Source organism: Miniopterus schreibersii (assembly GCF_964146895.1).
Source record: "Miniopterus schreibersii genome assembly, chromosome: 21".
Lineage (NCBI taxonomy): Eukaryota > Metazoa > Chordata > Mammalia > Chiroptera > Miniopteridae > Miniopterus > Miniopterus schreibersii.
The window spans coordinates 7,637,692-7,664,854 of record NC_138123.1 but is presented as its reverse complement, the minus strand read 5'-3'; the positions used below and the strand labels follow the sequence as shown (position 1 = coordinate 7,664,854).

Genomic DNA, 27,163 nt, shown 5'->3' with positions numbered 1-27,163 from the left:
GACAGTCTCCGCCCCACAATGCACCGCGGCGGACAGCCTTTGAAAAAGCGGCGCGGCTCGTTCAAGATGGCGGAGCTCGACCAGTTGCCTGACGAGAGTGAGTAGCACCTCAAAGCACCCCCCCTCTTCCCGCCCGCCGCCCTCCCGCCCGCGGCCCCGGCCGGGACAGGCGGCCGTGCCCTCCGCCCGGCCAGCGGGCTGACTGCCAGCCCCACCGTGGTCCCCCCAGCCCTCCCACCCCGGTGTTGCCGCCGCGTCGCCGCCTTTGTTATGGTGTCTGTGTGTTGGTTTCTGGGGCTGTGGGAGCGCCAGGGCCGGAAACCGAAAGCCCGGGGACCCAGCCCTTGCGGGGCGGAGGCGGTGGCCGCGCCTCTGGCCCGACTCGGGCCCCGGGCCGAGGCGGGGGAAGAGGGGCCCCTGGCCGCGGGCACCGTCCTCGCCGCCGGCAGCGCTCGCCCGGCGCGGAGGGACGCGGGGCGGGTTATGTAACTCGCCCGTCCCGGGGCCGGGAAGGGCTCGGGCTGGGAGGGGTGGTCACAGCCCCTTCTTGCATCAGCCTCTGATGGCGTCCTGTGACAGTCCCCGCCTCTGCAGGCACCTGTGGTCCTCGCTGCCACCCCCACCCCTCCGGCGTGTCCACCCCTGGAAGTGTTTCCGTGTCAGAGGGCTGGGCCCCTTCCCCCGGGACCACAGGTGGCCGGGGACCTTTCCCGAGGCAGCCCAGGCTGGGTACACAAGTGCTCAGGTGGCCCCTGTCCCACCTTGGACTTTTTTCTGCGCGATCGTGTCCTAGGAATCGCGGGGCATCTTTCCCCGTGGGTGCGCCCCGCGCCCGGGCTGCTCGCACTTCCCGACCCCCGCCCTGCGCGGTGCGCCCCCCCCCCTCGCGGGCTCGGACCCGTGCTCTCCCGTGGAGCCAGTAACAGCGCCAATGCCCTAGTAGAAGCCCTGTAGGTAGGACTTAATGTAATTTACAACGTCGCATGAAGTGTATAAAAAAGGCGAATATTTTAGTTAATTACAAGGAGGTCCTGACCCACACTCGCTATTCAGTTTATGTATTTATATCACTTCTGAGAGTTTTAGTATAACCCCCCCCCCCAAAAAAAAGGCTCAATCACTACTGTTAAGTGTTATCTGTGCAAGGGGCAAATGACAGCCAGTTCTGTTTTCTTTGTGATATACTCCTAATGTGTTATAAAGTTAAAATAAAAGTTCAGTTGCCGCACTGGTGAGAAGTTGTATTAAGGAGCTTGCATTTTAAATTTGCTCTAGGCCTGTGCGAAGTTCCAGTGGAACTTCTGCAGCGATGGAAATGTCTTGCCCCGTCCGATAGGGTAGCCGCTAGGCACATGTGGCCGTGGCACTCTTCAGATGTGGCTAGAGTGACTGAGGAATTGACTTTTCAGTTTTACTTAATTTTCGTTCATTTGAATTTAAATAGTCACATGTGGCTAGTGGCTACTGTGTTGGACAGCGTGCGACTGTAGAGCACCGGGGGAATTTTACTGTTTCTTGTTTGGGGAATACAGTGGGTTGTGATTTAGGATGCTCCCAAGTAAGGGTGGGCCCACTAAGCACAGTATGCTTGTCATCTGAAAATCCTTGCTCTCTTTATTGTAAAATTTTTTATCACATCTTAGAAGTCACAACCACAAGAGCTGTTATTTGGTTACTGTACTCATTCTGTTAAAATGAGGTGTTTTAAGTGGTTTTCTTTCAACTGTCATTTGGAATATTTGTTCATCATTAAATGTTTATTGAGGACTTACTTTGTATCTTTGTAGAGACTTGGGACTCATAGTAGGGTTCAAATTCCAGCTACACTATCATACTATATAACATCATTTATGTTACTTTGTCACATCTCTGGTACATTGGGGTGGGGCATGCATATGTGTGGTATATCTTGTTTAGCTAGACCACAGCTTGTTGAAAGCAGGGATTGCCATACCTGGTTTGTCACACAGTGCCGGAAACCAGATATACATAAATACTTGATTTATATGGAATTGAATGTAGGGTAAGAGGCATTATTAATGAAAGTGGAGCTGAGTCTTGAAAAGGGATACAGGAAAGAGTGATATGTTTCTTTGCCAGTTTTAATCAAGGGTACTAGCTAATAAATTAGACAATAGCCAGTATAACATTATCAAGGTTAAAAGCTACCATTTATTGAGTACTTAGTATAAACCAGCTGCTGTACAAAACATTATATGCATTTGCTCATTTAATCTTCATTTCAATTGAGGTAAGTACTCTTACTAGTTTGATTTTATATATGAGGAAACTGAGGCTATCTTCAGCCCAGATATTTCCTCTGAGCTCCTGTTCTTGATATCTCTTGCCTGTTTCACATCTCCTCTTAGATGCCTGAGGCCCCTCAAACTTCACGGGTTCAAGATCTACCTCATAACCCCATCCCAGGACAGAGATACTTCCAGTGGTTCCTGTCTTAATGAATGGCTTCACTATGCATTCAGCTGAAACCTAGAGGTTATATTTGGAACTTCCCCCTTTTTTACTTTCCATATTTAAGCCTTTACTAAGTCTTGTAACTTTTGCCTTCAAAAAAAAAAAGAGTTTACCTACTTCTCACTACACCCTAGCCCAAGCTGTCAGCATCTATTATTTGCACTATCACTTCAGCCTTTCATATTCCACCACCCAACCCCACCATCCCACCCCAACCTGCACAGTTAGAGTGATCCTTTCAAAAATTACATATATATATATAGATATATATGTATATGTCATCCTGCTGCTTAAAACACTTTAGTAGCTATAAGACCCTTCATGGTCTGGCCACTCCGCACCTCTCTGGCTTTATTTTGTAGCACTGTTCCTTTCATTCTGTCCATTTGAGCTAAATTTGATTTTTTTCATTCCTTATACTCACCAGGCTTCCTTTTTTTTTTTTTTTTTTTGCAGGGCCTTTGCACCTGCTCTTCTCTCTACTTGTAATGTTCTTCCTTCCCTTTACTTCAGATTAACTTGTGCTTATCCTTTAGATCCCATTTTAAGTCTCTTCAGAGAGCTATTTTCTGTCCTCCCTGACAAAGATTACTTCTTATTAAATCTTTTCCTACCCCTATGTAACTTCTCAGTGGCAGCTGTCACAGTTGCAGCTTTCCATTTGTTACTGTGGTTGGTTAACTTTGGTTAGACGTTGCACTAGAGAAGATACATTACTGTTTTTCTTCATGCTTGCATTCCAGTCCCATGCATAACACCTGGCTTACTTCTTTGACTTTTTTTGTACCATTTGTCCCTTGCTAGCTACTACCCAAGCTCGGTGGCCTCCCTTCCTTCCTTAAATACCTCAAATACTTTCTACCTCAGGGCTTTTTTACCTGCTGTTCTACCCAGATTTGATTTCCTGCTCTCTCATGGTTGGTCCCTTTCAGATGATCCCTCCTCAGAGGAGCCTTCCCTGACTACCCTGTATAAAGTAACTCCCCACACTGAGATCACCTTGTTCATTTCGGTTATAACAACTGCCAGGAGTGTAGTTATCATTTTTTGTGCTTGTTTATTGTGTGTCTCCTCCCACTGTGTAAGTTTCCTGAGAGCAGACGCTTTGTTTATCTTTTCGTTCTGGTAACCCAGCCCTTAGAATAATGCTGTGTCAGGCACTCAGTGAATATTTATTGAATGAATGAATGAATGAATGAATGAATGAATGAATGAATGAACATACCCTGTTAGAGCAGGATTCTAACTTAAATTCTGTAAAATTCATGTTCTTAACCTAATAGTTGTTGTTGTTGTTATTGTTGTTTGATCAAAGTAATACTAACAGCATGATATAAAAATCAGCCATGTACTATGTGCCTTGTTCTCTAAGCACTTTTATATGTATTAACTCATTTAATCCCCATTTTACAAATGACGAATCAGCAGCACAGAAAGGTATCGTAATTTGCTTAAGGTAACACAGCAAGAATGTGGGAGAGCCAAGATTCAAATACAGTTAGTTTCAATCTGCTCTCAACCACTGTGCAATGCTGTCAAAAAAGATAAAAGGTTAAAAGTGGTAGGTCAGATTCCTTAAGATATAGTTCCTGCCTTCATGGAGCAGAAATGGATATCCATGCTGCTCACGCCTCTTCTTCAGATCTCTGCTCAAATATCACCTTTCAGAGAAGCTAATCATAAGCACTTTATAGAAAAGTAGTCTTCTCTCCCCCAGCCCCTCCACATTCCCTGTTCTTATTTTCCTGCATTATTTTTTTCATGTAGCATTTGTTTGTTTGTCTCTCCTCACTAGAATGGGAATTCCATGAGAGCTGGGACTTCGGCGTTTCTCCCATGTGCCTATAGCAGGGATGGATGCAGTCGGCAGTCTGTACACACTCACCAAATGAGTGCATGATTATTCCTTTTTCTCAACGAACCATATCTCTCATGGTAGCTACGCTACATGGATATGTATCCTGCCCACTACTGCTGCTTCCCAGTTGTGTTGTTTGAGGTTTTTTAGCAAGACTTTACAGCATTTCTCCCCAACTTCTTCCCTCAAAACTTTATTGCCTTTGGTCATTAAACTTCAGTTTGCCATACAGAAGCTCTTAAGTTGTCCTGTTAACCATTCCCCACATCTAGGCAAGACGGTAGAGTAAAAGCAACAGTGGGTTTGATGTAGATGGATATCTGTTCTTTAAGCCTCTCATTCTGCCCTGTAGAAGAAAAGTCAATTGAGGTTTAAGGATCTGAGATACATAAAAATATTTCATAGCCAGAACTACAATCCTTTATCTGTTGCTTCTCATTTAAAATTTGTTGTCCATTTATATGAGTCATAACCCATTGCTGCTTGTGTTAAACACCAAGGAGAATCTTTCTTCACTGATTTTTGTACTAAGTCCATGTTCATTCTTTATCCCCTGAGATCATCTTTTATTTATTGATTTTTATATGGCATAGTGGCTCCTTAAAGATGTTTGCACACATTTTAACATGCTATTTAAAAAATTGTCTTTTTTCAATGCAAGTAACTGACCACATTTCAAATAACTTCACTACTGCCTGAGTTTAGATTATAGTCTTACAAACATAAATGGATGTCACAGTTACTGAGATGAGAAAGTATGATTATAAAATAAAACAAAATTGAAAACAAAGAATGATAAATAATTTGACTATAGTAAAAGAAAAAAAGTATTCTAAACAGTTCCTGTTTTGGAGCATAGAAAGGGTGTGGTTTTTTTTTCCTTTTAATTTATTTTTAAAATTGAGATATAATTAACTTGTATAACATTGTATTGTTTTAGGTGTACAACATAAAGATTTGGTGTACGTATATATAGCAAAAGTTATTACCACAAAAAGTCTAACAAACACCCATTACTACACAGTGTTACAATTTTTTTCTTGTGATGAGAACTTCTAAGATGTGTTTCAGCCACTTTTAGGTACATAATACAGTATTGTTAACTATAGTCACTGTGCAGAACATTCCATCCCCAGGATCCATTTGTCTTACAACTAAAAGTGTGAACCTTGTCACCCGTTTCCCCCACCCTGGCAGCCACCAGTCTCTTCTTTGTACCTGGCTGAGTTTGTTTGTTTGTTTGTTTGTTTTTTAGATGCTACCTGTAAGTGACAGAGATCATCTTTTATTACTTTTCCAATGTCTTGGACTTCTTTGCAACTCAGAGATTTCAGTTTAGTGCTCTCCCTTTTTTATAAAAACTCCTATCGATTCTCCTACTCCCCCCACCCATAGACCCCGTCCTGTATTCACACAGAAGCTTGGTGTTTCTGAGTGAGCCTCAGGGTTACCTGCCACAGAATCCCTGAGGACCTTTGTCATCGTACAGAGTCTTTGTGTTTGGGGAGCTTCCTGGTTATTCTAATATACACTCAAGTTTGTTTTAGTCAGTGAGCCCATCCAACTTCATGCTGGTCCCTCTTGCCCTTTCTGAACTCCTTTTGCAGCTTGGATCTTTAAGTGTTGCACACGCCTGCGTTCTAGACGTCCAGGGGACTCGCTGCCTGCTGTGACGGTGCCGGGACGCTTCTGCTTTCTCCAGTCCATTGCCACTTCTGGTCTTTGCCTTCGTAAATATTGGTTCCCTTTCTCTTTCCTTCTCCAACAACAGCACACTCTGGACGAAGATCCAAAATCGCATCTGTCCTAGTCTTCCTCTTTCCACGTTTCTCTCCCTAGGAAAGGTCTCTGCGTCTCACAAGTTAGTAAGACTCCCAAGTGCCTCTCTCCAGTTCCTCCTCACCTTGTGAGCTCTGGTCCATAGCCTGAATTGTCTGCTAGTTACTTCTAATTGCACATCCCACCATCACTTCAAGCTCAACATGATTTGCTAAAACTAAGGGGATCACTGTTACCCCCAAACCAAGTTCTTTTTCTCTTACTCTGATCATGAAATAATACTGACTTGTTTCAATTGCAGGCTCTTCAGCAAAAGCCCTTGTCAGTTTAAAAGGTAAGGATCCCAGCATGATTCTTTAGGCATGGCATGAGCTAGAAATTTAATCCATTAAGCTAATTTGAATATACTGTTTCTCTTTTCTTTCTAAGTTATGATTCATTATAGCTTTTAAGGACTGGTTTTCACTGGTGGTAAATTTAAATTAATATACTGTTAATGAGAGTTGGTCCTGGGTTGTTAGAAATTACTAAGAATTTTTTCCCCTAGAATTATTGATTGATTAAAGAACTTCCTTACTAGATTTAAAACATTTATTTTTAAAACATTTATTAAACAATTGTGCTAAGCTGTACTTTTGCATAATAGTTTATTTTTTAAAAATCTTGCCTTCTAAGTAATAATGCAAGTCTCTTAAAAGAACAATAGTAATTTTCTGAGAAAAAAAATAATGTTTCTTGGTCTTACTCTTTCTGTAAGTAGTACATTAGACCAACCCTCTTAATATAGTTCATTTTGAAATTTTACCTCTTGAGCAAGATTCTACTGGGTAAGTACATTTGAAACCAAGATAGATATTTTAAAGTTTTTAGTACTTCTAGTTTTTAAAACTACTGTGTTGTGCTTTGAATTGGTAATTTATCAAATTAAATCCCTCAGACTTATCTTCCAGAGTTTCCCTAATTTATTTGCCTACCAAGATCAACCCCACCCCACCTCTTTTTTTGCACTTATTAAAATATACATCTGAAAAAGCATTTCATTATTTTTCCTCAGTATTAAAATCATTTAAAAGATATATATATACAAGTGATATAAATTTCATATAGAAAAAATTAGAAAAAATGCTGGCGAGCAACTAGAAGGAAATGAAACTAACTGTGTTTGGTACATTCATCCCAGGTTTCTCTATCTCTCTCTGTATAAACATATTCTTTTTATAAAAATTAAACTCATCCTTCTTTTCATAATATTACTAATCAGTCAGTTGATTGAATCTCTTCTGGTTGCATACAACTCAAGACATTTCTTCGAATTAAGGAAAACAGAAACGCCACACATTTCATTTTTGGATATCAAGGGTTTCATATATTGAGGCAGAAAACAGTTAGAAATATGCTCTAAATTCAAGGTTAGAAGAAGCTTTTTTCATTGCCCTGCTTTCAGTTAGATTGCATTTATGAGATAGTTCTTGGAAAATTAGAATAGAGGAATTATTAAAAACCAAGAAGAAAGAAGCCACACATTTTAATATTTAATATTTTCATGATGCATTGCCTTGCCAAGTTATTTAGAGTTGGACCAAAAAAAAAAAAACACAGAAGAGATTTTTATTTGTAATAGACTAAAATTATTACAATCTGTATTTTTTTCATATTGCTAAATATTTCAGATATATTGCTGTTATTAAAAAGGCAATGTTCATAGTATGAAATCCTTTGAACTAAACTTAAATCTTATTAGTAATAATTATTTATTACAGAGGGAAGCTTATCTAACACATGGAATGAAAAGTTCAGTTCTTTACAAAAAACACCTGTTTGGAAAGGCAGGAATACAGGCTCTGCTGTGGAAATGGTAAGGAATTAGTTTTCTCACACTTTAGAACATGATAGCTAAATTGTCTGTATTATTGTCATGTGCAAGTTCTTATAGCACAATAAAAATTTTCCAAAGTTTTTCCCCAACTTCAGTCATTTGAGTCTTTTTTTTAATTGATTGAGTTTAGAGAGAGAGAAAAGAACATTGATTTGTTGTTCCACTTATTTATGCATTCATTGGTTGCTGCTTGTTTGTGCCCTGACCGGAGATCGAACCTGAAATCTTTTTTTTTTTTTAAATATATCTTTATTGATTTCAGGGAGAGGAAGGGAGAGGGTAAGAGAGAGAGATAGAAACATCAATAATGAGGGAGTCATTGATCGGCTGCCTTCTGAACGCCCCCAACCGAGGATTGAGCCCACAACCCAGGCATGTGCCCTGACTGGGAATCGAACCTTGATCTCCTGGATCCTAGTTTGACGCTCAACCGCTGAGCTACACCTGGCTGGGCCGAACCTGAAATCTTGACATATCGGGAAGAACTCTTAACCAACTGAGCTACCCCGCCAGGGCAAGCATTTGAGTCTCTTAAGTGTCATTGAGCAGTATATTTTCATATATAGATAAACAATCTGTAGCCTGTGATAATTTGTTCATCATTAGTATTTGTTAAGTAATTGTAGTGTTTTTTTTAAGTAGGCAAAACCAGAAAAACTCCCAACAACCCAAAATCATACTTTTATTAGCTAGTAAAAATTTTCATGGCTCTACAAAAAGATATATACATAAGTGGTAAGATATTAAAATCTTGTGTAGGTCACGGGTAATTGCATTTAGGGGTGGGAAGTAGAGATGGGTGTATAGTTGGCATGACTAATGGTTTGGGAGCCCTCTGCTACTTCCCTGCCCAGTTAGGTAGTCAGGAGGCTTTAGGGATCAATCATGAAACAATCCTGGAGCTGAGATAGACAGCAGTGGTCACAGTAACTTGGGCAGCTGGCCACAGCGAATGTGCTGAACTTTCTACACTCTGTCAGTTCTACCACCATCATTCCCTTCCTTCTCTCAGGGAAGGGGGGAGAGAGGGAGAAGGGACTTTCCGTCAGGGCTGTGGAGTGTTGAGGCTTTCCATGGGTTTAATTTCAAGGATCCATACCTCTAGCATTGACCCAATTGGATGCTGCCCATATGTTGCTAGCCCTCTGTACCTGCCTTCCTTCTGACTAGGCAGGAAACTCTATCTTGAATAGTGGAAGAAGGATTTCAAAAAGAACGCAGGTACTATTGGAATGTTACTTCTGTCATGCTTCTTTATTAATGAGGCCTCTGAACCTAGAATGGACTGTAAAATTTTTTATATTATAGGCTTTTAAGTAATATGATGTACTTCAGGTACTTAAAATTTTTTTTAGTTTTACAGGCATTTATCAGGTATCTGTTATAGGTATCTTGTATTTTCATTAACAAATGGAAATTCTGTTAATTTTTGACAGAAGATCTGGTATAACATTATACACATTTAGATTTACCCTCTAGAATGATCTAGTAACTTTGCCCCAGCCCAGCCCTATGCAATAGACATATCTTGTGATATACCCAACTGGTGTTAATCTAAACAGCAGCATAATAAGAACTGGTGTTTCCAGAATTTATTTTCCTATCTTCATTCCAGGCTGCCAGTGTACTAAGGAGATTTGGATCCTAGTTTTCTGTTGTTGTTTTTTTTTAAATATATCTTTATTGATTTCAGAGAGAGGAAAGGAGAGGGAGAGAGAGAGATAGAAACATCAGTGATGAGAGAGTCATTGATCGGCTGCAGCCCACAACCCTGGCATGTGCCCTGACCGGGAATCGAACCCCGATCGCCTGGATCCTAGGTCGACGCTCAACGGCTGAGCCACGCCTGGCCGGGCTGGATTCTAGTTTTAATCATTAGCTAGGTGGTTTATTTGTAAACAAATTGCATAAATATGTATCTTACTGCTTTCTAAATCTAAGATCATTTGTATTTGATTTTGTGTACTTTGTATTACCCATACTTCATCCTTCTGTACTACTCACTGATAATTCAAAGTTAGCTGTATTTTCCAATATAGAATTATATTGGAACAAAAATGGAAGCGTTTAGTCTTTTCATGAAATAAAAAAATTTATATCATAGCCTTTCAGAAATTCAAAACGAAGTCGACTCTTTTCTGATGAAGATGACAGACAAATAAATACAAGATCACCTAAAAGAAACCAGAGGGTTGCAATGGTTCCACAGGTATGTGTGTGCTAAAGTGTTGTTTCACGTGGTGGAAAGTGAGCAATTGCTCAGGGTAATAACTTTATATTTATTCTGTTACATTTTGAGTAACAAGTTCTTTAATTTTTTTTTTTTTAAATCCTCACCTGAGGATATTTTTTCCATTGCTTTTCAGGGAGAGTGGAAGGGGAGGTAGGGGGTAGAGAGAGAAATATCAATGGACTGCTTCCTGCATGCATCCCGACCAGGGTCAGGGAACAAGCCTGCAACCGAGATATGTGCCTTTGGCCGGAATCAAACCCAGGATCTTTTGGCCTGTGGGCTGACGCTCTAACCACTGAGCAGACCAGCTAGGGCACAAGTTCTTTTCTTTAAATCAGTGCTCCTGCTCAGCTCCTATTTTAGTTACCTAGAAAAGGTCATTGTTTTATTGATGGACTTGAAACCAGAGTAGAAAGCCAATCCTCAGTCTTACAATACACACTTTCTTGTAAGCACGGTTATAGATAGTGGACATTAAGCAAATGGATATGGCAGTATGGAATCAGTTTGGGGTTTGGCATGGAGATGAGAGGGGATTTTACTTTACCACTGAGGGAAGCATGTTGAAGACTTCCTTTATCCAAAAGAGGAAAATATATGGCATGAAATCGTAACTCTTTTTTCATTTTTGACATCTATTAAAAAAAAGTTATAGTGGACATGTAAGAATCAAAGCAGTGAATGAAAACTGGGTAAGGAAATGTGAACTTCAAGAACAGTGTAATTTTTCTATCAAATTCATGATTTTTGACTTAGTTATTCCCTATTTCCCTGTCATTTTTGTTTGTTTATTGTTCATCCTCACCTGAGGATATTTTCCCATTGATTTTAGATAGAGTAGAAGGGGGAGAGGGAGGGAAAGAGAGAGAAACATCAGTGAGAGAGAGACTCGTCAGTTGGTTGCCTCCTACACGAGCAAGATTGCTTTGGAGATTTGGAGTCTTTGCGGCTCCATGCAAATTTTAGGATTGCTGATTCCATTTCTGTGAAAAGTGCCATTGGAATTTTAATAGGGATTATATTGAATCTAAATAGTTTTGGGTAATATGGACATTTTAACAATACAAGGTAGAACAAAAGTAGATTTACAGTTGTAAGTATGTGAAACACAGTGTATTGTATTATCTATTAATTATTATTTGCTATATGAATGACTGTAAACCTACTTCTGTCCCACCCTGTGTTAATTTTTGCAGTCCATGAACACTGAATATCTTTTCCAAGCATTTTTAAAATTCACAGAAATGAGTACTATTTGCTGAGATTTTTTTTATTATATTTGGGCAGATTTTATTATCTATGTTATGTTGTCTTTATAAAAATAGTTTGAAACTTTTGTTTCTCTTCATCAGTGATTTAAAACAATAGCATTGGAGCTCTGGTTTGATATAAAAATTTGTTGGAAACCATCTAGGCCTAGTGCTTGCTTGCATGTTTTTTCTCTCACCCTCTCAAGAGTAGCAGAGTTCTTACTGGTCTTTTCTGGCCCAAGAACTCCAGGAATATTTCTCACAAGTATCTTTTTCCTGCACACCTTAATTTAAGCTGTACTACAGTGCAAATATTTCACCTTCCTTGTCAGAATATGTTATGAAACTGGAGGCTTTAATTAACTCTGTTAGAATTAATTAGAATGTTTATTAAGTAATAACCAAAATTTCATGTTGAATATTGATTTTTTTTAATGTTTTTATTGATTTTTTAGAGAGAGAGGAAGGGAGAGGGAGGGAGAGAAATAGAAACATCGATCAGCTGCCTCCTGCTGGGGATCGAGCCTGAAACCTGGGTGTGTGTCCTGACCCGGAATTGAACCGGTGACCTCTTGGTGCAGGGGGCGATGCTCAGTCCACTGAGCCACACCGGCCTGTTTAATTTTTTTTGAGTACTTAACCACAATCTACCTTTTTACAAATGTATTCAATGTTATAGATGCTCATTTTTACTTAGTGGAACTATAATTAATCTCTACTTTTTTATTGTATAGAAATTTACAGCAACAATGTCAACACCAGATAAGAAAGCCTCACAGAAGATTGGTTTTCGATTACGTAACCTACTGAAGCTTCCCAAAGCACATAAATGGTGCATATATGAGTGGTTCTACTCAAATATAGATAAGTATGTATCATCGGTTATATCATGACTGTTACTTGAGCTGAAAATTTAAGTTTTTCAAACATTACAAGCTACAATCTTTTCTGTGGCCCATTTTGGTCCTACTTTGTCCTAAACTACTCCTGTTCCTCATTCGGGTTTGATCCGTTTCCATTTCTTACAGTTTTCCTCACCTTTTCCTCTTTTGAGGAAGAAGATGTTACATTTTTTAGTGAAAAATAAAATGAAAGTATAATTTCTGTGTTGTAATTTACAAAGACTAGGAAACAAAGCACCGTTGTTTGCAATGAATGGGACTTGTTTCACACATCTTCAGATTTTTAAGTGCTTGTATAGTAGTAGAGAAATAGTTGATTCAGTAAGATTTTAGGAAGATAGTCTCTCATGTGGTAGTACTTACGTACTTTAGTTACACATAAATGTTTAAATAAAACATTAAGAGATTTGGGTGAAATCTATTCAACAACAGAATTTGCTGAGGAAAAATTCTGATTTCTCATCCATCTTAATCTAACGCATGCTCTGGTGGTTGCTCTGCTGGCTACTTACCTTTACTTCCCTTCTCTGCTTTCCACACCAATGGCCTGCTCTGAATCTTGTGAATCTCGTGAGTGTTCATATTTAAGCCCCAAACCTTTGTGTATCATTGCTGGTTCCTGGTTGCCCAAACTCTTGAATAGAATTGTTTTATTTTTGTCCACAGATTTTCCATAGGTATTTATTTGAGCAAGCTCTGAGGGTGTCCTAGTGTGATGAGTTCTTGAATTCCAACCTAACTCTCTGGAGAGCTCCAGTTTTCTAAAATTGATTTAATCTCAAAGAGGATTCCTTGGTGATGGTTTTACCTTTGGGGCAGATACTTTGTAGCTACAATGCCAGGGCCAGGATAGCCCCCCAGAGGATATACTCCTGTAGGATATTTAACAAAAATCCGGGTCTCCTGGACATCTCAAGCACAGACAGTATTTCCTGAGTAACTTTTACACATTTTTTTCACAAATGCCAAGGATTTAATTTCGTTTTAACACTTTGAATGTGTACCTGTTGTGTATATGATTTGGGTAGAAGTGAAAGTTTGGAATTTTGTGATTGGTTTGATGTTGAAAATTGAAATGCATATTTTTAATTTTATGTCTCTTAAGTAACATATTGTATATTAACCATTAAAATATCATTTCTATTTTATAGACCACTGTTTGAAGGTGATAATGATTTCTGTGTATGTCTAAAGGAATCTTTTCCTAATTTGAAAACAAGAAAATTAACAAGAGTAGAATGGGGAAAAATCAGGCGGCTTATGGGAAAACCACGGAGGTAATAAAGTTTTTGTTTAAAATAAAATCAATAAGTCAGTAGTATCATTACTACATTGATTTTGTTTTAATCTTCAAGAGGACTAGTACTAAAACATAAGTTTTCAGAATAATTATATGTTAAATATATTCTATTAACCAACTTAAAGTAAGGGCTTTTTGTACTTACACATCTTATAACTAAATGTGCAATTCCAGTTTTGTTTATATCATAGGTTTTGAATATAATTTTGTTATAGATAATTATCTATACCCACTGTGTTCCAAAAATATTTAAGAATGCACTAAAAAGTATTTAATGAGCTATACAGTTATATATACATTGTTACTTAATCTTCTGTGAAACTCTTTTTATTACTTCAAGAGCCTTATTTTACTTTATATAAAAACAAATTAAATGAATTTATCTAATAGTTACTTTCCTAGAAATGACTTTTCCTTTTCCAGTGTTAACTTGCTTTCTAACACATCTTAAAACTTTATATTGCTTTTGAATGGACTCTTGAAATATATTAGGATTAGATCATTAGTTCTCATATTATGTCTACCTGCCTTAGTAAAAAGCATGTGCAAGATTTTTTATTTTATTTATTTATTTTTATTTATTTATTTTTTTAAATATATCTTTATTGATTTCAAAGCGAGGAAAGGAGAGGGAGAGAGAGATAGAAACATCAATGATAAGAGAGTCATTGATCGGCTGCCCCCTGAGCCTGCAACCCGGGCATGTGCCCTGACCGGGAATCAAACCACGATCTCCTGGATCCCAGGCCGATGCTCAACCGCTGAGCCACGCCTGGCTGGGCAAGATTTTTTATTTTAAATGGTGGGAAAATTCAAGGAAGGCCTAGAAATAATAAAGTTACATGTCCAAGTAGAAATGGAAATTAATTTTAATAATTTCTGGAGATAGTGATGAAATACAGGATAAATTTTAATTGAACTGGTAATATTTTGTTTTATCCTTTGTATTTAAAGATGATCTTGCTTCAGATTGGTTTCTTTCACTTAGTAATATGTATTTAAGTTTATTCCATGTCTTTTCATGGCTTGATAGCACATTCTTTTTGGCAGTGAATAATATTTTGTTATCTGGATATACCATTCACCTCCTGAACGGCATCTCAGTTGCTTCCAAGTTTTGATAATTAGGAATAAAGCTGCTATAAACATCCATGTGCAGGAAAATGTCATGTTCTCCTGAATAGAATATTAAAATTGGACTTTGTCCTTAAGAGAAGACCTGGGATCCAGCTACAGTTTTGTCAAAGGATGTGAACAGATCCTCCTGCTTTGTAGGAAGGAATAACCAAGACTTGCTTATATATCTTTGAGTCTTGCAAGGCCCTGGTTTTAAAAAGATGTAATTTACTTAGGAAGGAAATGAATATTTCTATGAACCCGTTTTTAAATACAGTACTCAAGAGTGCGAGGAAGAAAGAACAATGAGATGGATGGTCTGATTTGACACTTTTGTATAGGATAGTTCTCATTTTATATTATTTTTATAATTTATCCTAGATGTTCTTCTGCATTTTTTGAGGAAGAGAGATCAGCATTAAAACAGAAACGGCAGAAAATCCGGCTCTTACAACAAAGGAAAGTTGCGGATCTTTCACAATTCAAAGATCTCCCAGATGAGATTCCTTTGCCCCTGGTTATTGGAACCAAAGTTACAGGTTAGTAAAGATAAGCTAATTAATATTTTGACTTGTAATTTTTCTCTAAAATAACCTCTATGAGAGAAATGGCTTTTAAATTTAGAAAGCTCAAACTATAGTTCTATAGCAATATACTGTAGAGATTACTGTTCATCTGTGGATTGTTTAAATTTCAAAATTTTAAATTATTCTATTTTGTTCCTTTTTTAAGCAGTCTTTTCTGTGTTGTCCACAAACACCATATTTCTTATGATCCTTAGGTCTAGAAATAGTCCATTTCTAATGACTCAATAAAACTAAATTATGCATTAGGTAGTTTGGTCACAATTTTCTAAGGGTATAAATTTTGTCAATTTATAGATGTGATTCTATATATCCACTTCAGCTATAACATGGAGAGAAAGTACCACCAAAACCAAGTTTAAATTAATCTTTAAGAACTTGGTAAACTAAAATCGCAACTTATGTAGTACAAAAAATAGCAAGGTGTTAAGTGACTGGGTAATTGTACTGAAAGGGTTTGAGAAATGGATTAATCAGGGACTTTTTACCAGACTCTCTTAGGTGTCCCCCACCCATCCATGTAGTTTTCCAGTTAGCCCAGGATTTATGGAGACCTTACTTCAGCCCTTTTATGGCTCTCTAGTTTCCAGGATCACCCTGTTAAATTTCTGGCTGTTCTGCTGCTCATCTCAGCCAGGACTACCCCATGGGCTTACAAAAGCTGCAGGTTTTTCTTATTCTTTCCTGATTTAGTTCACCACTTTTAACTGGCAAAGTCACACATTTTTACCCACTGGTCCACATCCCGTCTACTCCGTATGGCAACAACACTGCTTGTTTTCCTGACCAGCCATTACACTAGTAAAACCATTTTCACCAACCAAGTTGGAGGTAATGTGGGGCATGAACAGCCTCGTGCAAAAAGGCCATTGCTTCCCTGACCTTACTGAAGCCCCAGCTGTCTTTTAACACTGAACATTTCGTAATTGTCTGCGTTTGATCCATTTACACGGCCCTGATGGTTGTCACAGACGACTGCGTGCAGGTGTAAACTTGTCCCTTCAGAGAAAAATCACCAACCTCTTCATGCTGTTGTAACTGGAAGTCCTTTTCTATGTTTATGCTCGTTTATTCAACTTTATTTATTTATTACTTATATCTTCTGTATAACCTGTTTACTTTTCCCTTCATTGATCTATCAAAGACTGAGAATATTTTAGGTGTCTACAATTGTTTTTTTAAATCAGTTGATTCTTTTCAGCAGTTTTACATTGAATATTTGTGTTAATTAAAATGATACTGTATTGTACTTTTTTTGTCCATATAAAATGTGTCACTTTGCCTAATTTAATGCCTTAAATGCTATTCTTATGTTTTTTCACTCTTGCTGGTCCTTGCTTGGATTTTCCTGATGTTATTTCAGACTGGATTTCAATAATAGTGATACAGAAGTTCATCTGTGTGACTACCCCCGAGTTTGGTGATTCACTAGAAAGATTCAGAGTGCTCAGCACTCATGGCCTTGGCTTATTACAGACAAGGATACAGTTAGTAAAGGAAAAAGGTGCATAGGGCAGAAGTCCAGAGGAACCTAGTGCAAGCTTCCAAGAATCTCCTTCCTGTAGTGTCACACATGACTTCCCTAATACCTCCAACAGCAAGTTATAACAACACTTGAGGTGTCTACCAAAATAACTTGTTAGAGATTCAGTCCCCAAGGTTTTTATTGGGGACAGGTCACATAGGTACCCTTGCAAAGCACATACTGGAATTTCAGACTCCTAAAGGAAAGCAGGTGTACAGCATAAATCTCATTGTTTTCACAAACATTCTAGGCACAGAAAACCACCTTTATCAGTATGGGAACACTTTGGAAATTCAAGTTCCCAGATGCCAGCCCAGGCGGGCCCTTCTAAGGGTAGCAGTCTCAGGCCTCCTGTACTCATTCTTCACAGCACCCCTGTCTCTCTCCTCCCCCCATTAGCATAATGACTAAAGTCCTTTTGTTATTTATTTATTGTTTTGCAATTCAGAGTTTAAAGCCATGATTTTAAAATATTTTGTTTTTAGGTTGGTAGATTTGTGATTTCATCCATATATCAAAGTAGGGATTGACATTCATAGTTTTGTTTTTTGTTTCAAAAAATTTTTTTGTTTCTCTAACCTGAAAATAAAGTGTGTAATTTTTGAATCTGTAATAGACAACAATACTATGCTTCCTATGTTTTACATGCTTTGAGCAGTTTTATATTTGACAGTTCTTTGTATCTTCCAAACATAATTCCTTTTTGGTTCTTTTCTCAGCACGATTACGTGGTGTTCATGACGGTCTGTTCACTGGACAAATAGATGCTGTGGACACTCTTAACGCTACTTACAGAGTAACTTTTGATAGGGCAGGGCTTGGAACCCATACTATCCCTGACTATGAAGTTCTTGTAAGTATTTCATAACATGTTTGTACATTATGCCCATTAAACATATTATGTAGAATTTTCTCAGAGATTGTGCTGTATGATAGAATCAAGATTTCAGTTCTACTGAGGCAGAGATCCTTAGGGGTACAAGTCCTGCCTACTGGACCCCTGAAGCGGAACTATACTTCAGTCTTCCACATTTTTGAGAATCTGTCATTTCTCTGTTGTACCTTAACCACATAGCACTTTAGTGTGACAAAACCGATCACTTCTGACGAGATCATCTTGGGGAATAAGCTGCGCAGCACTTTCATTCCAGCTGTTTTGTTAAAGTACAGTCTTCTTACAAAATGATGTTTAAAGTAGGAAGTAACATCTTGCACTTTAAAATTTGTTCTCCTGTTTTATCCTCAGAGTTATATAAGGTAGGTGTTAATTATCCCCACTTTTTGCGTGATTAAACTGAGACATAGTAATTACAAATTACTGTAAGTAATTTAGTCAAGGCTCTAGAGCTGGTTTCCTGATGGACTGAGACTAGAATTCAGAGCCTTTGAATTTTTGATACAGTCTGTTAAACTATGGGGCCATTATTTCACAATCATGCTAGATTTAGCAATGTCATGAAAATTATACACCTTTCTAATAAGTTAAAATAATTTTAAGAACTAATCTCTGCAATCAAACAAAGCTTTTAAAAAGTGAATAATGAACTTTTAAAAAAAATGTTATTGATTGATTTGAAAGAGAGAAAAACTATTTGTTGTTCTAGTTATTTATGCATTCATTGGTTGCTTCTTGTATGTGCCCACACCAGAGATTGAACCTGCAACCTAGGTGTATTGGGATGATGCTCTAACCAACTGAGCTACCCCACCAAGACAATAATACACTTTTTATAGCAAAATTGTTTGCCTCTAAGCATTATGAAATTAAATTATTCACCTTTAGTGTCCCTTTTTTCATTTCGTTTATACTTGATTTTTAAGTTTCATGAACTTGCAATTAAAAATCAAAACTTCTTTATCTCCTTAGTGCAAAAATAAAGAATCTTCCTTTTTTGATACGTACGTTTTAAAAACTACGACTCTGTTTATTGTGAGGGTTTCCTTATTAAACAAATTTTTAGAGAGGACAAATAAGAGAAATAAAATTTGGATTAAATATAGAGCAAAGTACACCAACCATAAGTTTTTTCATTAAAGGTTGAGATCGTTCAACCTCCCTTTTCAAAAAAGGATGGTTGCTTTCTGTTTCATCAATGTAAGTTCTCTTATGAGAGCACCTAAAGATTCCTCTGTGGCCAGAGAGTCGACTTTCATTACAGTAGGTAACGTTCAGATAGTCTTTAACACAGAGACAACGTCTTTGATCCTTTGTTTTGATCTTTTGGTCTTTTTCTTAATTCTGTTTTGTGGGTTCAGTCTTTTGGTGGTATTTTCATACTCTGACTTAAGTTCTAGCCCTTTGATCTTCGTAGGATAATATATTCTCTTAAAAATCATAGCATATGAGCTAGTGCATATCATGCAGAGATATAATGTTTTATAAGACTAAAATGACTGGCAAAGTTCTACAAATCTTGTGGACCTTTCTCTTTTCCCACAGAGTAACGAGCCTCATGAGACGATGCCAATTGCTGCCTTTGGACAAAAACAGCGGCCTTCTCGGTTTTTTATGACTCCACCACGGCTACACTATCCTCCCCTTCTCCCAGCACCACCTACGGTACCATTTTGAAATGTCATCAGTAATTTAAATGACTACTATCAATGTAAACTATGTTTTTATGAAATATACATCCATTACAGCAACTCAGGAGGTGTCCACATTATTTTGAGTTGTCAAATTTTAAATAAGACAAGTAAATAGTTGTTTCAACTCTGGAAATACTTGTTGTAGGATTTTTAATATATTAAATGTAATAGAATTTACTCTTTATGTAAATATAAGATACTTCCGTTTGAACAGTCAGTGGTTAAATGATTCCTTTTTATTTCCATAGGATAATGATCCTTTATTAGGTCAGTCACCTTGGAGAAGTAAGATTTCAGGTTCTGACACTGAAACATTAGGTGGTTTTCCAGTAGAATTCCTTATTCAAGTGGTAAGAATATTTTTGAATATATTGACTGTTTGTTAAAAAAGTCAGTGTCTTTTGTGTTATTGAAGTTGAAAGTTTTTTCTATGACTAAATATTTAAATTTTTTTAATCATTGTATTGATTTTAAGAACTTTGTTATGTGTTCTGATAGGAGATTCATACTATTTTATCTCTTTTTAAATATAACGTTAGCTGGCACTGTTTATCACTGCCTAGATCCTTCACTCATTAGGATGGTAAAATGGTGCTGTTCTCATTCTATCGTCCCTTCTTCTTTTATTAGCCGAAAGAGTCCTAACAGTGGTTAAATTTTTTTTAAGTATCAGTATGCAGTCATGGATTTTAACATATTGGTGCTAAAATCCACGAGTTCATATTTGTGTTAATCCACTGCAGTTATTATTATTAGTGGTCAATGAATTGTCCCAGTTTCGGCCAGTGAAAGCTTGTTCGGATGGACTCCTTAGTCTTTTTGACATGTCCTGGTAGCAGTGAATTTTAAATAATATTTTCCTATTGGCCAGTTAGATTTAAAAAATAAAAAGCCTGTGCTGTATTTATATTGAAACACTAAAATCTACTGCTAAAATATCTTAGTGAAAAACTGGGAATTTGATGTCTAACTGATGTACTTAAATGCCTCTATTTGTTTCAAAATATCTCTTCCTTCTCTATAGACCAGATTATCAAAAATCCTCATGATCAAGAAGGAACATATCAAGAAATTAAGGGAAATGAACACAGACGCAGAAAAATTGGTAAGGCTTTATTTCTTTGTCTACTTTTAAGATGGTAGGGCTTCTTTAAGGATTTTTAAATATTTTATGGAAGAAAAATGTTAGTTTTAAAAAGTATTTTTTAAATTGATTTTTTTTTTTTAAATATATCTTTATTGATTTCAGAGAGAGGAAAGGAGAGGGAGATAGAAACATCAATGATGAGAGAGTCATTGATTGGCTGCAGCCCGCAACCCGGGCATGTGCCCTGACCGGGAATCAAACCCCGATCGCCTGGATCCTAGGTTGACGCTTAACCGCTGAGCCACGCCCGGCCAGGCTTAAATTGATTTTTTAGAGAGGGAGAGGGAGAGAGAGAAACATCGATGTGAGAGAGAAGCAAGATAAATGTTATTTTTAAATTTTCATTTGCACCCAACCGGGTGTGGCTCAGCGGTTGAGCGTCGACCTAGGATCCAGGCAGTTCGATTCTCGGTCAGAGCACATGCCCGGGTTGTGGGCTGCAGCCAATCAATGACTCTCTCATCATTGATGTTTCTATCTCCCTCTCCTTTCCTCTCTCTGAAATCAATAAAGATATATTTTAAAAAAATTTTTTTTCATTTGCTATCAGTATTATTTCCAAACTGGATGCAAAATAAAATTCAACTCTCTGATGTATGCAAGAGACACATGATATAAAAGGACATTCAAAGGATAAAAACGTAAATGTATGAAAAGATACACAGTGCAAAGTTTTAAAATAACAGAAGGTCTTATAACTATGTTAATATCTGACAGTAAAAATTCAGAGCAACAGATATTACAGGACAGAAAGAGGCATGCTTCCTAATGATGAGAGGTATAATTTCAAAATTAATAATTTGAAATTTATATGTACTTAATAACTTAGCCTCCCGATATATAAAGCAAAAATCAGGAGAACTCAAAGGAAAAAGACAAATCCACTATTATAGTGGAACAATTTCCATAGCCCTCTTAGTAACTAATAAAACAAGTAGTCAGAAAATCAATAAGGATATAGATTTGAAAAATACAGTCAACAAACTAATTTTATTAGCATGTGTACAATATTACACCTACCAACTACAGGATACTATTCTTTTGAAACCCACATAGAATATATACAAAAATTAGTTATATGCTCTCCTTGAATCAGATTTCAACAAATTTCAGGATGTTTAGATTTCTCCAGAATATTCTCTGATCACAGTACAAATAAACTTAGAAGTTAATAACAAAAGGATACCAAGAAGAAAGATCTCCTGCTTGAAAAATTTTAAATGCAGTACTAAATAAACTATTGATCAAAGAATAAGTTATGTGGGAGACTAAGAAAATGCTTTGAATTGAATAGTATTGAAAATTATATTCATCAAAACATTGGGATGCAGCCATGCCTATTTTAGAATAAAAGAACATGTTTGAATTGAAAAAAGACTGAAAAATCAATAAGTTAAGCATCCATCTCAAGAAATTAGAGTAAGAACAGCAAATTAAACCCAAAGAGAAAAGTAATAAAATTGAAAACAAATCTCAAATAGAGATGATCAACAAAGTCAAAAGTTGGTTCATATGGAATTTACAAAGAAAATGGAATGCTGGTTTGGTAAAATCTTGAATTTTGGACAGCTCAATTGTTTATATCATACTTTACCCAGCAAAAGCAAACTAAAGCCAAAGCACATAGTCAAAATATGAACTTAGATGTTTAAACTTTCTCTTTGTAAAGTGAAGGGGGGGGATTGCTTTATATTATATTAAAATACTTTAGTCACTTTTATAGTACAAGGACAAATTTCTCAATCATATACCTGAAAAGTTTTTTTTATCAAGTCCATTCAGAGTTAAAGTTTGAGCTACCATTTCTTGGTGAAATTATATAGCATATTAAAGTCAGTGAAAGTTCGTCTAAGATTTTTAATTTCAATATGCCTTTTCTATTTCGGATTATTCAAATATTTTAAGAATACTCATATAGATCATTCACAGAGAAATTAATCGTGTGTGTGGAATTTATTAATATATTAATATATATTGCCTCAGCAATATATAATTCTAGAGTAGGAAAGGGAGTTTATCCCTGGGAGTTCTGTCTTACCCATTTTTAAAATCATGTCAGTAGTTCTGGGAAACTGAATACTATAGGCTCTGTGCTTCTTCCCTCTCAGATATTCACCACTGTGAAAGTTGGTTTTCTTGCTCTGAATATATTGTCAGAATTGTCCTTACCATTTTGTCTTCTTTTATTTTGAGGATTACGGATCTCTGCAGAAATCTGCTTAACAGTTAACCGGTCTTCAAAATAGAATCCATGTTGCATGTCACACTCAACCTGTATGTGGCTGCCTAAGGCACACTAGTTGATTATAAGAGGGATGGATAGAAAACCAAATTATAGTAACATATTTAAAAGGGCAGGGTTTTATAAATAACAGCTTTATTGAGATAGCATTCACATACCATATAAGTCACCTATTTGCAGTAAGTGGACAGTTCAGTGGTTTTTAGTTTACAGTTCAATTCACAAGTTGTGCAGTCATCACAATCAATTTTAGAACATTTTCATTATACCCCAAAGAAATCCCATACCTTTTAGGAGTCTCTCCTCATTTCCTCCCAAAACACTTCCCCCCACCCCATACCTAGGTAACCATTAATCTAATTTTTGTCCATCTAGATACTTAATGTATCTAACATAGTAGCCATTTCCCTACTTTGTACATTTTGATATATGTATGTAAAGTCCTTGTATGTCTTTTTAAACAACTCATAAAACTGTTGAACACAAAAGTTGAGGATCAGGGTTTTGACACCCTCTAATGAACTCTGTGCAGGATGATACAGAACCTTTAATTATTTTGATTTTGTTTAACTAGTTCTGAGTCTGCCAAATTATACACTTATTTATCCTCAAGAAAAGACAGTCTTCTAAATAACAATACATAATGTTGTTTATGACACACACAGTATGGCATTGAGTGTTGACTGTTCTAATAAGCTTTAGTTTATATTGGATAAATCAGATCTCTCATTATATCATTGAAATTGTACTGCTCAAAAACCTCATATCAAAATTTGATTCTTTCTCCTCAGAAGTCCTATTCCATGCCCATCGGCATTGAGTTTCAGCGGAGATACGCAACCATCGTTCTGGAGCTGGAGCAGCTGAACAAGGACTTAAACAAAGTCCTGCATAAAGTCCAGCAGTACTGCTACGAGGTGGGTCGTTCGCATGCGTTTCCCTCGGGGGGATGTGTCCTCTACGCTTTCATTTGACACTTAATACTGTTACCTTCACATTTTAGAAAATCCAAACTAAGCCAATATCTTTATAAAATCCTTTAACAAAACCATATTTCTTATGTATTTTTATTCCTTACAGTATCAGTGTCGAACAGTGCTTTATATCCAGTGAGCTATCAGTTCTGTTGATTTTATTTGTTTGTTTGCTTGGATTACAACTGATGAGCTCTCCAAAAAAATTTAGAAAAACAATTGCTCTTTTTTTTTTTTTAATTATTTATTGAATTTAGAGAGAAAGAAGAAGGGTGGGGGTGGAGACAGAGAGACAGAGGCATTAATTTGTTGTTTCATCTACTCATGTATTCATTGGTTGATTTCTGCATGTGCCTTGACCAGAGGGCAAACCTGAAACCTTGGCAGCCTTGGTGTATCAAGGTCATGAGTGACTATGGAACTGTTCCAGAGTAAAGGAATCTAAAGAGACATGACAGGCAGATGTATTCGGGGGGGAAGTAGCTATTTGGAAGAGTCATTGAGTCAGTTGAGAAATCTGAATATGGACTGTTAGAAAATAGTATTATATCAATGTTAAATTTCCCAAGTGTGATAATTGCACTATTCTTATGTAAGAGAATATCCTTGTACTTAGGAAATATGAGTGTTTAAGAATAACGAGTGTAAGGGAAAAGAATTCATATACACCAACAAAGAGATCAAATGTTAAGTGAAATAAGCCGTAAACAGTTAGTGAATCTGGGTAAAAGGTTATCTAGAGTTTTTGTCCTATTTTCTTTAGAAAACTGTTATAGGAGAAAAAGACTTCTAAGGTAAGAGGGCACATCATTTTTGTTATAAATGCTAGTTTTGTAAAAATCCAAATCTAAAACCGGCACACACACACAAATGGTGTGGCCTTGTGAATGTACATCTTACATTTCAATCCTTGCATTCAGCTTGCTCCAGACCAGGGGCTCCAGCCTGCAGATCAGCCTACAGACATGAGACGAAGGTGTGAGGAGGAGGCGCAGGAAATCGTTCGGCACGCAAATTCCTCAACAGGACAGCCCTGTGTTGAAAATAAAAATCTGACGGACCTTATTTCCAGGCTTACAGCGATTTTATTACAAATTAAGGTAAATTTTGGAAATGTTTTCTTAATTTTGACACCTAAATGAACTATGCTATTTGTTGCTAAAAATTGTGGCACATAGATTATATCAGGTATTTTCTTGTCTGTAATTGAACTGTAACTGAATTTTAAAAAATTTTTTATCCTTCCCCTCAAATTTTGAATGTTTTTTCCCTTTAGTGTCTAGCAGAAGGAGGAGACCTGAATTCCTTCGAATTCAAATCACTTACAGATTCACTGAATGATATCAAGAGTACAATAGATGTTTCTAATATCAGGTAATTCATTAGATGTACCCTCATCATTTCTATATTAAATTCATAGTGATTTCCAGGACCAGTTTTAAGAATTAAGCATATTTGTGAAATATTTATATAATTTGTATCCTTTAAATAAATTGTAGAAGAGCTTTTCAGTTATATTCAGTCTATCGATAGAATAGAAACTTCACATGGAGTTTTTATATAAAGGAATCAGAAGACACAATATTTAGGTTTTGGTTTAGATGGAGGTTCAACTTAGAAGTAGGGACTCCCGATCAAAGAGGCTCATCCTCTGTCACTCATTCGATCTTTGCTTCTTTCAAGCATACTTTTTCCGTTAGTTCTGATGTAGAATTAGGGCTAATGTGAGGGGGAGATTTATTCCTTCCCTGGGAGCCTCATCTTAGCTATTTCCTAATAACATTCAGCTTTTCCTTTTGTAAAAATTGTTTTTAATTTTGTGAAATCAAGCAGTTAACTGTGTTTCTTCTTTCTTTAGTTGCTTTCAGAATAATGTAGAAATCCATGTTGCACATATTCAGAGCGGCCTGAGCCAGATGGGAAACTTACATGCCTTTGCAGCAAATAACACCAACAGAGACTGAGTAGAAGACTTAGTTATTCCAACTGCATAGGACAGTGTTTCGAGAAGTTCTTTTCCTCTATATAGGCTTCCAACACCAAGTAACCTAACTGCTGGAAAACAAGGGAAATTTATATCCCCAAAAAAGGCATTTTAATATACTGTACTGCTTCTTAACCCAGCATTGCTGACCACCGTTATATTTATTTTTCTTTCATTATTCAGCTGCAGTAACATTGCTTGTGTTACATATGTTTATTAGCAAGTAGTTTTTGAACTGAAAATGTCTGAACATAATTCCATGGAGAGGAATACATTGACAGTTTTTTTAATGTGCATGAATTCAACCCTACATGTGCAGACAGCTGTAGTGGAGGACATGAAGAAACACGGTCTTCCTCTGCACATGCGTGGCAACGTGGAAATTCCATCTAGAAAATGACACCTGCGGTTCATTTAGTCGATCACCATCTCAGTCTTCAAAAGAACATGAGCTATGGGAAGTCCTAGTTGAAGGAAGGCACTGGAATGTAGATGGAAAATACGGACTGTACAAGTATATAGAGTATATACTTGCAGTGTGACATGGTTCTGTAGATCATTTTATAATAATAAATATTTTAATTTATCATAATTTATAAAAGAAACCTTTGTTGTTTGTCTGTTGAAAGAAAATGAAGGAGCAGGAAAAAAACATTACTTGCAAAATGCTGAATTTCAGCACATGGATTTGGCATGTCTTTTCCCGTCAATTCAGGGCAGAATGCTATTGTTATGAGATTTATTAAAAAAAGACTGATAACACACTATTTTCATATTTTTTGTTTATTTGCACAACTTTTGAACCAGATTACTGGTTAAAATCCAACAATATACCATTTATAAAGTAAAAAGATTTTATAAGGAAAACATATAATAACCAGTCCTGTGAAATACAGATAAAAGGTTTATATTTGGTTGTGGTTTTGTTTTTCTGTTTTGTTTTTTAAGGAAAACCCTGCCTAAAATATTAATCTTGTAAAAAGTGTGTATTTGGAATTCTCTTTGTTTTAATATAGAATATTATAAAGTCAAAATATAATAAATTGTTTTCAGATTTGGAGTTTAAGATATAGCTGTAGAAGTGGCTTTAATTCCTTTAGATGTCTCATAAAATGAGGCTTTTTATATGTTAATGTATAATAAAACTGAAACAAGATTATTTTCCATTTGAAATTTTTGTATAGTTTAAAAATGCTTCCATATTCTGTGCCACTGCAGAACTTTAGTGCAGAGTTTATATTTAGCTCAACTGTTATGTTAATTAAGAAAAGCATAAATCTTTTATTCTTAATATTTGTAATTCTAAATAAATTGATCTATGAAAATTAA

The 27,163-nt window shown here is 36.7% G+C and overlaps 1 protein-coding gene across 3 annotated transcripts; it reads left to right on the top strand.

Annotated features, from left to right (window-relative positions):
- Positions 1-27,163, top strand: LIN9 (lin-9 DREAM MuvB core complex component). 3 transcript variants are annotated; one of them, XM_081124039.1, is made up of 16 exons: positions 27-97; positions 2,370-2,496; positions 6,414-6,446; positions 7,873-7,967; positions 10,093-10,197; positions 12,206-12,339; positions 13,525-13,650; positions 15,171-15,328; positions 17,618-17,751; positions 19,339-19,458; positions 19,736-19,837; positions 20,512-20,592; positions 23,668-23,793; positions 24,771-24,950; positions 25,127-25,224; positions 25,709-27,163. In XM_081124039.1, the coding sequence occupies exons 2-16, from the start codon at positions 2,463-2,465 to the stop codon at positions 25,812-25,814; spliced, it is 1,632 nt and encodes a 543-aa protein (XP_080980165.1). In that variant the 5' UTR covers positions 27-97; positions 2,370-2,462; the 3' UTR covers positions 25,815-27,163. The 3 variants fall into 3 exon arrangements, with proteins under 3 accessions (XP_080980164.1, XP_080980166.1, XP_080980165.1); XM_081124038.1 differs by lacking the exon at positions 2,370-2,496 and having other exon boundaries at positions 1-97; XM_081124040.1 differs by lacking the exons at positions 2,370-2,496; positions 13,525-13,650 and having other exon boundaries at positions 1-97.

Coding starts and splice junctions, on each gene's coding strand:
- LIN9 (XM_081124038.1), top strand. CDS start 19: ATGCACCGCGGCGGACAGCCTTTGAAAAAGCGGCGCGGCTCGTTCAAG. Junction 17,752..19,338: donor TCCCTGACTATGAAGTTCTT/GTAAGTATTTCA, acceptor CTTTTCCCACAG/AGTAACGAGCCTCATGAGAC. Junction 20,593..23,667: donor ACACAGACGCAGAAAAATTG/GTAAGGCTTTAT, acceptor CTTTCTCCTCAG/AAGTCCTATTCCATGCCCAT.